The sequence below is a fragment of the Felis catus genome, chromosome D1 (genome assembly GCF_018350175.1).
Source record: "Felis catus isolate Fca126 chromosome D1, F.catus_Fca126_mat1.0, whole genome shotgun sequence".
NCBI lineage: Eukaryota > Metazoa > Chordata > Mammalia > Carnivora > Felidae > Felis > Felis catus.
In genome coordinates, this window is record NC_058377.1 from 103,069,559 (window position 1) to 103,081,109 (window position 11,551).

The window sequence follows — 11,551 nt, forward strand, 5'->3', positions numbered from 1 at the left end:
TGTTTTCTCATAATTGAGTTGCAAGATGTCTACAGTCTCAAAATGAACTTTTAAATCAGCTATTGTATTGCAAACACTTTCTTCCAATTTGTGATTTGTCTTTTTAAAAATTGTATTCATGGCATTGCTTGATATGGAAAAACAATTGAATTTTGATGCGGTTAAAATTTGGACTCCAAAATTACAGCTTCTTCCTTTTTTATAACTTTCATCTTGTTTATTGCTACTCTTTATTAGATGAATCACTGGCATCATATTTTCCTCTCCTTGTTTTCTTCAGTTCTTTGAATATATCTGACCTCCCTCAGAGAGTTTCTATTGACTGTTATCCCCTTTGTTTGGACCACATTTTTCTCCTTATTTTCATGCCTTACAATTTTTTTTTTTTTTGGCTGAAAAAATGGGCCCTTCAGATCACATAGTATAGAAACTTTGAATGATGACCATCCCAGAGTTGTTGTTCGATACTCATTCTTGTTTCATTGATCGAACTACACTGATTTTAGAGTCTGTTTCCCTTCTGTGTGTAGCCTTTGACGTTTCAACCCAATCTTTTCAACTCTTGTTCTTATTAATAAGCCTATGCTCTTAAGGGTAGCCACTGTATCAGTGGTCAGCGAATGATGTGCCGGAAGTTTTTCTTAGACCCATTTTGAAGGAAGGTTCTGGGAATGGTTTGGGGAATTTATTCAAAGTTTGGGCAATTGACAAATCTTCCCTGGTTTTTGCTTTCTTCTTGGCAGGGAACCATAAGATCAGCCAGGAATAAGTAACTGGCATCAGCTCTGTTTTTACCTGCATACTACATGTGCATACCCAGAAATATGTCAGAGCTCTACAAAGCCCCTGTATCATTTCCTGAATATCCCTTTTTAATGTTTGACTTGTCCCTTATTTTCCCCAAACAGTGTCACAGCTCTTGGCAGCTGTGATTTGCCCTTCTGCAATAGTTCTGCCACATGCTGTTCTGGGGCTAATGGACTTCTCTTGCTCCATAACCAACATAATTTCTCACAGCCTTAGAATTTTCATTCAGGCTCTTTGTTCTGTCAGCAATACTCTACCCTGGGGTAGACGGTACTAAGGTTTGGCAATGACATGAGGAAATTGAGATTATCATGGACTACCAATGGAAATACAAAATGGTGCATTACTCAAAAAAATTGTTCGGCTGGGCACCTGGGTGGCTCAGCAGATTAAGCGTCTGAGTTCTGCTCAGGCATGATCTCATGGTTCATGGGCTTGAGCCCCATGCTAGACTTTGTGCTGACTGCTCAGAGCCTGGATCCTGCTTCAGATTCTGTGTCTCTCTCTTTAGCTCTCTGCCCCTCCCCCACTTGTGTGCTCTCCCTCCCCCCCAACCCCCGCACTTTCTCTCTCTGTCAAAAATAAAAATAAACTTTAAAAAATCATTTGGCAATGTCTGATAAGGTTAAACATAAACCTACCATATCTGCTAACAATCTCACTTCAAGGTATTTACTCAAACCTATGTTTATACAATAGTTCTGTATGCAAATGTTTATAGCTGATGTAACTGTAATCAATACAATCTAGAAATAAACGGTGTGGTTAGGTCCACATAATAGAATACTACTCGACAATAAAAAGGAACAAACCACTGATACGTGCAAGAAATGGATGAATCTCATATACACCTTATGCTGAGTGAAACAAGCCAGACTCAACAAATTAGATAGTGTATGACCTCATTTATATGACATTTCTTCCAGAGGAAAAGTCTCAAGAACAAAATCAGTTTCAGGATCTGAGGGCGGCAGGAGGGCTTCACCACAAAGGAACACAGGGACTTTGGAGGACAGATGGTACTAGTCTTTGTTTTGATTGTGTTGGTGGCTCACGATCATATGCATTTAACCAACTTTCAGGACTATACACTAAAATGCATGAAATTTGCTGTAAATGAATTATGCTAAACTGAAAATAAGGAAGAAATGGCAAAAAAAATGTAAATGCATCTGTGTGTTCACTCAACACATTAAGCTAGGTATTCACAGATAGTTTAATTGCCTCTCCCTTAAGTAGTAGGAGAAAGTCCTAGAGCTGCCCTCACAAGGGCCTGTTCCCCTGAGATCTCCAGGTTTCTGGTTCTTATTCATTATTATCTTTTAGAATCCCAACATGGTTCTTCTGCCTGACATCATTTTGAAAGGAACAGACTATATACCAAGGCATCTGGGTAATTTATTTACTCGTGTGAATGCGAATGGTGGTTAGTACACATGCTGATCTTCCCCCAAATTGTGGAATTTCTGTGAGTCTGCAACCATCGTCAGGAAAACCCCTAGCATGAAAATTATATTGAATGCAGTCCAAGTGATAACCCTTTACTGAGTTGTTTTATAGCCTTCTTATTTGCTATTCACAGCCACAGTCCTGCGAATCATGCCCATGTGTTAATAACACTCTATTTCACAAGTAAAGAAACTAGGTTTGGCATCAGGTAAGGGACAACTCTAAGGGCACCTTTTGATTCGCTTCTGGGAGGGAGCTTTGTTGATGGGATTGCTACATTCTTCCCCCACAGAGTTTCGGATCAATGACTAAACATTCAGGATTTCCATCGCCTGTTTTCAAGGACCAGGTAAGTAACCTTTTGTATTTCACACACATTTTTAGTGAGAAGTGTAATACATGTAAAAGTAGTAATGAAGCTGATGTTATGAGTTATTTGAGCTCAAAATAGAATACATGAACATCTTTTCTGAAACGCTTGGGACTTTATGTCCAATTAAAAACCACTTCCGTTAGCAGGAAGCTCAGTGGCACTTATGAAACGTTGTTATGTTCCTAAAGAGGATGGACAAAGACGGAAGGTGATGATGCTCTGATTGAACAGGAGGTAATTTCCTCCCATTTTCTATCTTTTCCTGTCATTGTAGGGGAGGCTCACAAGCAAAGTTTGATTGGACAGTTCTTTAGATGCCAGAAGGATCTTCATGAGATTATTTAGATCTGTACTCCACTTTAATATTCTTTACCCCCGAAGCTCACCCTTTTCCTGACGTCTAGAAAAGTCGACAGAGCAGTCATTCAGTGCGTGGGTTGTAAAATAGATCATAGATACATTTGATTCTCAGAGCTGCTTCCTCTTAGACATGTAATTTTAGGAAGTAACTTCTCAAATCCTCTTTTCTTATTTGTAAAATAGGGATACTCGTGCCGACTGACGTTTAATGTTATCATGAAGATTAAAGTGAAACATATCTATATCTCAATATGTCATTCCCTTATTAGCGGTCATAGAATGCAGCACATTCTATTTGCTTTAAAAGTCGTAGGTTATATTATCATGTATGTTAGAAATTTATAAACACACAAGTGCCTTTAGGGACAGGAATGTAAAGTGAAGTTGCAAAATGGCCAGGAGGAAATAGAAGGTAGAGAGGAGATAGAGAAAGTAGTTACCAGAGAATGGACATGCTACCAAAAGCTCCAAGGTCAAATTAAAAATTAAAAAGCAAAACCATGGAGGTGACCACATAACAGATCTGCAGACTAGAATGAAATTCCTGGTCCAAGACTCTTCAACTCTCCATCTCTGTGACTGTACAAGAGGCTGGGGGCTGCCAGACTTCACACTGCCTCCACATCGTGAAGCCTTGCATCCCACCCCCACCTGTCCTTAACCAAGATGGAGACCATCGTTCCATCCTAATAATAATGTAGTAATTCATCAGGATTGTGATGAATGCCCACATTGTGCTTTTTTAAAAATGAATTACCTCATTTAGATTTTGTAAAAAATCCCTTTTGAATCATCCCATTACCATCTTTATTTATTTATTTTTTTAAGGGGGCTCCACTCCCAGCATGGCTTGAACTCACCATCCTGAGATCAAGACCTGAGCTGAGATCAAGAGCTGGAGGCTTAACCAACTGAACCACGCAGGTGCCCCACCATCTTCATTTTATAAAGGAAACGAGGCTCAAGGAAGTTATGTTAGGACCAATGTCTCCTTGGTTGAAAATGGTAGGGCTGCTTTCTGAATGCTTATGAACCTCTTCTCAGAGCCCAAGCTCTAACACCCAATGCCATACCTTCTTCAGAATTGAATTGAATTGGAATTCTCGGTTGTACATGCCTCTACTGTAGTTGTGCTGTTATCCCAGTACATCTAGTTTGTATATACGTAGCTATTCTACTGAACACCTACAAGTACTGAGTTTGGCCTAATGGACACAATGAATAAATGTGAACTCAGCTAAAATAAATTCAATTAAACTTCAGTTAAGAGCCTGGGTCTAGGAAATCACTTTGCCTGGGTCTAAGGCTTGACTCTATTGGTTGATACTGATGTAGACTTGCACAAACACTTAGTCATTTGTGGGTTTGTTAAGAGGATTAAGCATATTTCAACATTAGACACAAGCGTGTACTTGATGTGAGCACTGTATAAACTTTAGCTGTCAATAAACTCAGGAAATCTGACTTAGGAAATGTAGGTACAGCAAATATGTGACCTTGGATAAATCATAACCTCTTTCTGCGCCTCTCTTTGTGCATTGGCACAAGTAAGAAGTTGGCTATGGGACTTGTAAGGATCTTTTGGCTTCAACAGTATGTAACCATATAGATCATTTATCTCAGTCCTAAGTTTTTTGTTCAAATCTATGCTTTATATCAGAGAACCATGAAGAATAAATTATTGCCATAATTAAATGGTGAAATAAATGAGGTATTTATATATTTAAATTTCAGTGCAGGGGGGCCTGGGTGGCTCAGTTGGTTAAGCATCTGACTTGGTTTCAGCTCAGGTCATGATCTCACGGTTTCCTGAGTTTGAGCCTTGTGTAGGGCTTTGTGCTGGCAGCTTAGAGCCTGCTTGGGATTCTCTTTCCTTGTCTCTCTGCCTCTTTCCCCACTTGTGCTGTTTCTGTCTCTCTCAAATAAATAAACATACTTATGAATAAATAAATAAATAAATAAATTTCAGTACCATCTATTTTCTGCTTACCAAACATTCCTTTCTTTCTCATTACTACAAAGAATTTAGTAATTCCCATGGACACTAATACAGAAGTGACAGATTTCATCCTGATGGATCTGACCAATACTCCAAAACTTCAGATTCCACTTTTTATTGTGTTCACCCCTCATTTACTTCATCAGTGTTTGGGGGAACCTGGGGTTGATCATACTGATCCTACTGGACTCCCATTGCCACTCTCTCATGTACTTTTTCCTCAGTAACCTGTCTCTGGTGGACTTTGGTTACTCTGCAGCTGTCACTCCCAGGGTCACGGCTGGATTCCTTATAGGAGACCAGGTCATCTCCTATAATGCGTGTGCTGCTCAAACGTTCTCTTCTGCAGCCTTTGCAACTGTGGAATGTTATCTCTTATCCTCAGCGGCCCGTGACCTCTGCGCAGCAGTGTGAAGCCCCTCCATCCCACCACCACCATGACGACGAGCGTGTGTGCTCTTCTGGCCATGGGTTGCTACATCTGTAGTCTCCTGAATGCATCCATTCAGGTTGGGAATACGTTCAGTCTTTCTTTCTGTCAGTCCAATGTGGTCCATCACTTTTTCCTGTGATATTCCAGCAGTCATGGCTCTCTCTTGCTTTGATAAACACATTAGTAAGGTGGTTCTTGTGTATGTGTCAAGCTTTAATGTCTTTTTTGCTCTTCTCGTTATAATCCTATCCTATCTATTCATATTTATAACCAGCTTGAAGATGCAGTCAGCTCGGGCACCAAAAGGCTTTGTCCACCTGCACTTCCCACCTCACTACAGTCTCCATCTTCTATGGGACAGTCATCTTTATGTATTTACAGCCCAGTTCCAGCCATTCCATGGACACAGACAAAACGGCATCCGTGTTCTACACTGTGCTCATCCCCATGCTGAACCCTGTGGTCTACAGCCTGAGGAACAAAGAGGTCAAGAACGCTTTCAAGAAAGTTTTGGAAAAGGCAAAATCATCTCTCGTCCTGAGATTTTAATATTATATTATGCACAATAATCTAGTTTCATTTCTCTCAGTTTATCCCATTCATATTTTTAAGACTTACCCTGCATTTAATTCCTCAAGTTATATCCCTAACACTTGAAAAGTCTGCTGTCTTGTAAAAATAAAGCATGTCTAAAATATAATACTTGAACTAGTATGGCTCAAAGAAAGCCATGAAAAGCCAGGGGTCCTGCTTCTCAAAACACTAATGGCATTTGTTTTATTCGCTTGTTCCACATGCATTTTCTCTACCACGTGCCTGTGTAAGCATACATGTAAATCAGTGGGAAAAACGAGTCTATGAGCAGAGACACATACACACATCCTCTATGACTCTGAGGACATATACACATGGCAGTGGTAAATTTGGCAGAGGTAAACGAAGTGTCAGTGGTTTTGAATAAAATGATTTTAAATAATTTGGGGGTTAGAATATAAATTTGTGTCTAATATTTGTTTCTTTTGCTGAATTCCTGTTGTAAAATCTTAACTGAAGAAAAAGTACGTAATTCTAAATAGAAGTATTTTCTTTGTTGGCACATTTTATTGAAAGACACATAGATATTGCATTTAAATGGAGTCGTATTGGGGCGCCTGGGTGGCTCAGTCAGTTAAATGTCCAACTTCAGCTCAGGTCATGATCTCACAGTTGATGGGTTTGAGCCCTGCATCAGGTTCTGTGCTGACAGCTCAGAGCCTGGAGCCTGCTTCGGATTCTGTGTCTCCCTCTCTCTCCGCCCCTCCTCTGCCCATGCTCTGTCTCTCTCTGCCTCTCAAAAACAAATAAAAATGTTAACAATTTTAAAAGAATAAAAAGAGTTATATTTCTGTCTTGACTGAGTCATTCTGTAGAGTCAACATATTCACATTACACTTTTTAAAAGGACAAAAGATCTAGACTACACACACAAAAAATGGAGGGAAATAAACACATTTTCCATTATTCACATGTAACCTCAAACTCTCATAATGCTTAAAAAATGAACAGAGGCTATCAAGAATGCACACTTTTCTGTCTAAAAATGCTTTGAAATGGCTGTTTCCTATTTTTCATACTGCAGTGTTGTTAGGTCATCTCTTGTCCCTCTCCCGGACTTCTCCCTCACTTCATCCACAGTGATTTCCTTGGTTTTTCTGGACAACTCAAATACACTTCCACCTCAGGGTCTTTGTACTTGCTGTTCCTTCTGAAAGAAATCTTCTCTTAGTCCATTCAGGGTCTCCTTAATCTTAGAGGCCTTCTCTGCCTACCTTTAAAAATTTGTCACTTTCTCCTTCCCGCATACACCAACTTCTCACCCTGCATTATTCTTTGTCATCCTTACAAACACTCGCCTGTTGTATATTTATCGGCCTTTTGCTTTGTGAACTATCTCTCTTAACTAGAATCTAACTCCATAAGAACAGTGACTTTATCCATTGTATTTACCACATGATCATCAACACTAAAATGAGTATGTGATTCGTTGTAGATTCTCAATAAATAATTATCTAACAAATGAATAAATTGAGTCCAATTGGACCATATGTTAGGTCCTTGAGTCTTTGGGAATTCTCTGTAGCAACTGTCTAGATATGCTCCTAGAGCATTTCCTGCATTATAGCTTATTTTCCACTTTGCTGAAATATTTTCATCTACGTTCTCACTCAGTACTTGCAGCCGTCACTTTTGGCATGATTGCCTGGAAATCTCAACAGCTGTGTGACCTCAAACCATTTTATAATTTTTACTCAGAAGTACGGCTTGCAAGGTGTCAAGGAAGCACAAGATAAATGCTATTTAGTATTTGCTATATGATTTAATTTGGAAAATTACTTCATGCACTCTGGAACATACACTAACTGAAATGGTTCAAAATATCCATATAGAAGATAAACCAGAAAATAACTGTCAGTAATAAACATAACATACTTTCAAAGTCCCAAAGTAATGCGCAACATTTATGCATTTAATTTGCCCCGCAGGGAGCCCCATTCTATACTGAAGCTACCTCTGGGAATGTGCACTCATGGCTCCATTTTTTGGTCTCTGTCTAATTACAGGCTGCAACATCTCCATATTTGTAAAATTTTTCTTCAATGTACAGAAATGTCATGCTACTACTTGTGGGACAGTGTAGCCTATTACAAGACTCACTTTTTTTCTTTATAGGGATGTTTCTCTTGTTGAAATCTAATTATTTGAATGTATAATTTTTTTAGAGTTACAGAAAGTCTTCAAAGATGGTGTGGAATGTTCCCATATGACCCATTGTAGGCTGAAAATAGCTAAATCATACATTCAGGGAAAAAAAGAAATACCAAGTAATGACAACTGTGCATACCCACTCAATACATGTAGGAGGTCCCCGTAGGTAGTTTAATTGCTTCTTCCATAGAAAGGTGGGATGAAGAGTCATAGATGCTCTTGAAAGAGCTTCCCCTGAGCCCCATATCTTAATAACTCATTTTAGGTGCCCTTATATCAGCCTCTGAAATAGCAACAGCAGTCCACATAGCATCATTCTAGAGAGATCAGATTGCACACTGGGCTCCATGATCATCCTACATTCATCTGAATGTCAGTGGGCATCATTGCCCTCAGGCTTTCTCCTTCCCTGAAGAGTTGCTGTCAGTCTGCAACCATGACCAAGGAAAGCACCTCAAGACAAAAGTTGTATTGAGTGGCTTTAAAATGGTAACCCCTTACTGAGTTATTTTATAGACCTTCCCTTATTTGCTATTTACAGACACAATTCTGTAAAATATGTGGGAGAAGTATTTTTACTATGTCTATTTTACAAATAAGGAGAAGGTAAGTGACTTCTCCAAGGGCACAGCATGAATTAATGGTAGATTCAGAATCCGAGCCCAGGTTCCTGGGTCCTTGTTGGTGTGTTTCCGTTCGTTTTTTGCTGCCTTGGGGAACTTGGAAACTTTTGACCACTACTGAACATATAGCTTCTCTACAGTTTGTGTGGGTTATTTCTTGGATGATTTTCTCATGAATTTCACACTCACTATTGAGGACTGACTGTCTCTTCTCTTCAAGGAGCAAGGTAAGCCACTATATTCCATATACATTATTAGTGAAAAGTGTAATTCACGCAAAAGGAGTATGAAAGCTAAACATGCTATGAGTTGTTTGAGCAGAGAAATTGATGTTTTGAAACATTTTTTTCTAAAATAGTAAGTTGAAGTTGGAGTATAAATTCAAAATTCCATTAGCAGGGGATTTAATGATACTTATAAAATACCCTGTGGCTTCCCTTAAAAGAATAAGATAGTTGATGCTCTACTTGAGTATATGGTAATTTCATTTTGTTCACTATCAGATGGTCTCTCATTGGAGGTGAAAGAAAGTGTGAATTGACTCTTCTTTAAGCTACAAAGGGAATTGAGTGATTTAGTAAGATCAAACTGCAGTGTAACCTTTTCTCCCTAATCTCATCCTTATTGTTATTGGCACCTTTAAATATTCCGAGTGAAGGAGTTAAAAGTGCACAGATTCCGGTTAGGTCAAAACTGAGTCTCAAACTTGAATCTTTTTCATACTAGTGATATTGTAAAATATCACATAATTCCTCAAATCCCTAATTCCTTCAATGGTAAAATTAAAATAATACTATCCATTGTACACACACACACACACACTCTCTCTCTCTCAAACACACATATTTATATGTAAAGCCCTTAACATTAGACCAGGATCATTCTGAAGTACAAATTATTAATGAAATAATGCACGTGGTATTTATACATTTCAATGTCAGTAGAATTTCTTTTCGTTTTCTCCTTTATTTCTCTTTAACAGGACATCTCATAATTCCCTGATCACATTGATGGATAACAGGACAGAAGAGACACAATTCATCCTGGTGGGACTAACCAGTGACCCAGAACTGCTGATCCCCCTTTTTATCATGTTCACCCTCATCTATCTCATCAATGTGGTTGGGAACCTGGGGATGATGGCGCTGATTCTCTTGGACTCCCGTCTCCACACTCCCATGTACTTTTTCCTCAGTAACCTGTCTCTGGTGGATCTTTGTTACTCTACAGCTGTCACTCCCAAGGTCATGGCTGGATTACTTGTGGGAGACAAGGTCATCTCCTACAATGCATGTGCTGCTCAGATGTTCTTTTTTGTAGCATTTGCCACTGTGGAAAATTACCTCTTGGCCTCAATGGCCTATGACCGCTACACAGCAGTGTGCAAACCCCTCCATTATACCACCACCTTGACCACAGGTGTGTGTGCTTCTCTAGCTATAGGCTCCTACATCTGTGGTTTTCTGAATGCCTCTTTCCATGTTGGGGACATATTCAGTCTGTCTTTATGTAAGTCCAATCTGATCCATCACTTTTTCTGTGATGTTCCAGCTGTCATGGCTCTCTCTTGCTTTGATAAACACGTTAGTGAACTGGTTCTTGTTTTTATGTCAAGCTTTAATGCCCTTTTTGCTCTTCTGGTTATATTGATTTCCTACCTATTCATATTTATTTCCATCTTGAAGATGCAGTCAGCTCAGGGGTACCAAAAGGCTTTGTCCACCTGCGCTTCCCACCTCACTACAGTCTCCATCTTCTATGGGACAGTCATCTTTATGTATTTACAGCCCAGTTCCAGCCATTCCATGGACACAGACAAAATGGCTTCCGTGTTCTATTCTATGGTCATCCCCATGCTGAATCCTGTGGTCTATAGCCTGAGAAACAAAGAGGTCAAGTGTGCATTCAAGAAGGTGGTGGAGAAGGCAAGTTTTTCTACAGGATTGGGAATTTAACATTACAGTGTGCATAACCTTGTTTAATTCCACTCAGACTGTCCCCATGCAATGAGCTACTTTTTAAGACCCATGCTGCATTTAAACTTCTGAAGTGACACCCTTCTCTCTTCAAAAGTCTATTGTTTGGCAAAAAGAAAACATATTCAGGGTCGCCAGATGGCTCAGTTGGTTAAGTGTTTGACTTTGGCTCAGGTCATCATCTCACGGTTCGTGAGTTTGAGCCCTGTCTCAGGCCCTCTGCTGTCAGCACAGAGCCTGTTTGCGTTTCTCACTCTTTTCCCTCTCTCTCTCTGCCCTTCCCTTGCTGGCTCTCTCTCTCGCTCGCTCGCTCTCTCTCTCTCTCAGGCAGTCTCTCTCTCTCAAAATAAGTAAATAAACTTTAAAAAAAAACATGTTCAGAAATGTAATTCCTGAATGGGGATGTTAATAAGAAGCATTAAAAATTTGGGGACCCACTTGTCAAACTTGACTAATGATATTTGAATTATTCGCTTGTTGCACTTATATTTTTTTCTACCCAACGCAAACATACATGTTAAGTAGGGGTCAAAACAAGCCCAGGAACAAAGCACATGTATATGCCCCATGTAGGCACATACACATTGGAGTAGAAATTTTGTCAGAGGTAAATAGAGTGTGACAAGTTTTGAATAAAAATAATTTAAGTAGTTAATTGAGGTATTAAATATATAGTCATATTTAATTGTAATTATTTCTTTTATTGAACAACTGTTTTAAGATTCTGAGTAGAAGCAGAATCATGTACTTTTAAATGAAAGTATGTACTGTTTTGGCACATTTCAT

General features: G+C 39.2%; 1 protein-coding gene and 1 pseudogene across 1 annotated transcript; both read left to right on the plus strand.

Moving 5' to 3' along the window:
- The first annotated feature begins 5,026 nt into the window (after nt 1–5,026).
- On the plus strand, nt 5,027–6,023 carry LOC123380616 (annotated as a pseudogene).
- Nucleotides 6,024–9,796: 3,773 nt separating this feature from the next.
- Nucleotides 9,797–10,744, plus strand: LOC123380617 (olfactory receptor 5B2-like). Its single transcript, XM_045039333.1, has one exon. It carries the CDS (start codon nt 9,800–9,802, stop codon nt 10,742–10,744), a length of 945 nt encoding a protein of 314 aa, XP_044895268.1. The 5' UTR covers nt 9,797–9,799.
- The last annotated feature ends 807 nt before the right edge of the window (nt 10,745–11,551 follow it).

Bases quoted from the DNA above. Each gene is read 5' to 3' on its own strand.
- LOC123380617 (XM_045039333.1), top strand. From the start codon at position 9,800: ATGGATAACAGGACAGAAGAGACACAATTCATCCTGGTGGGACTAACC.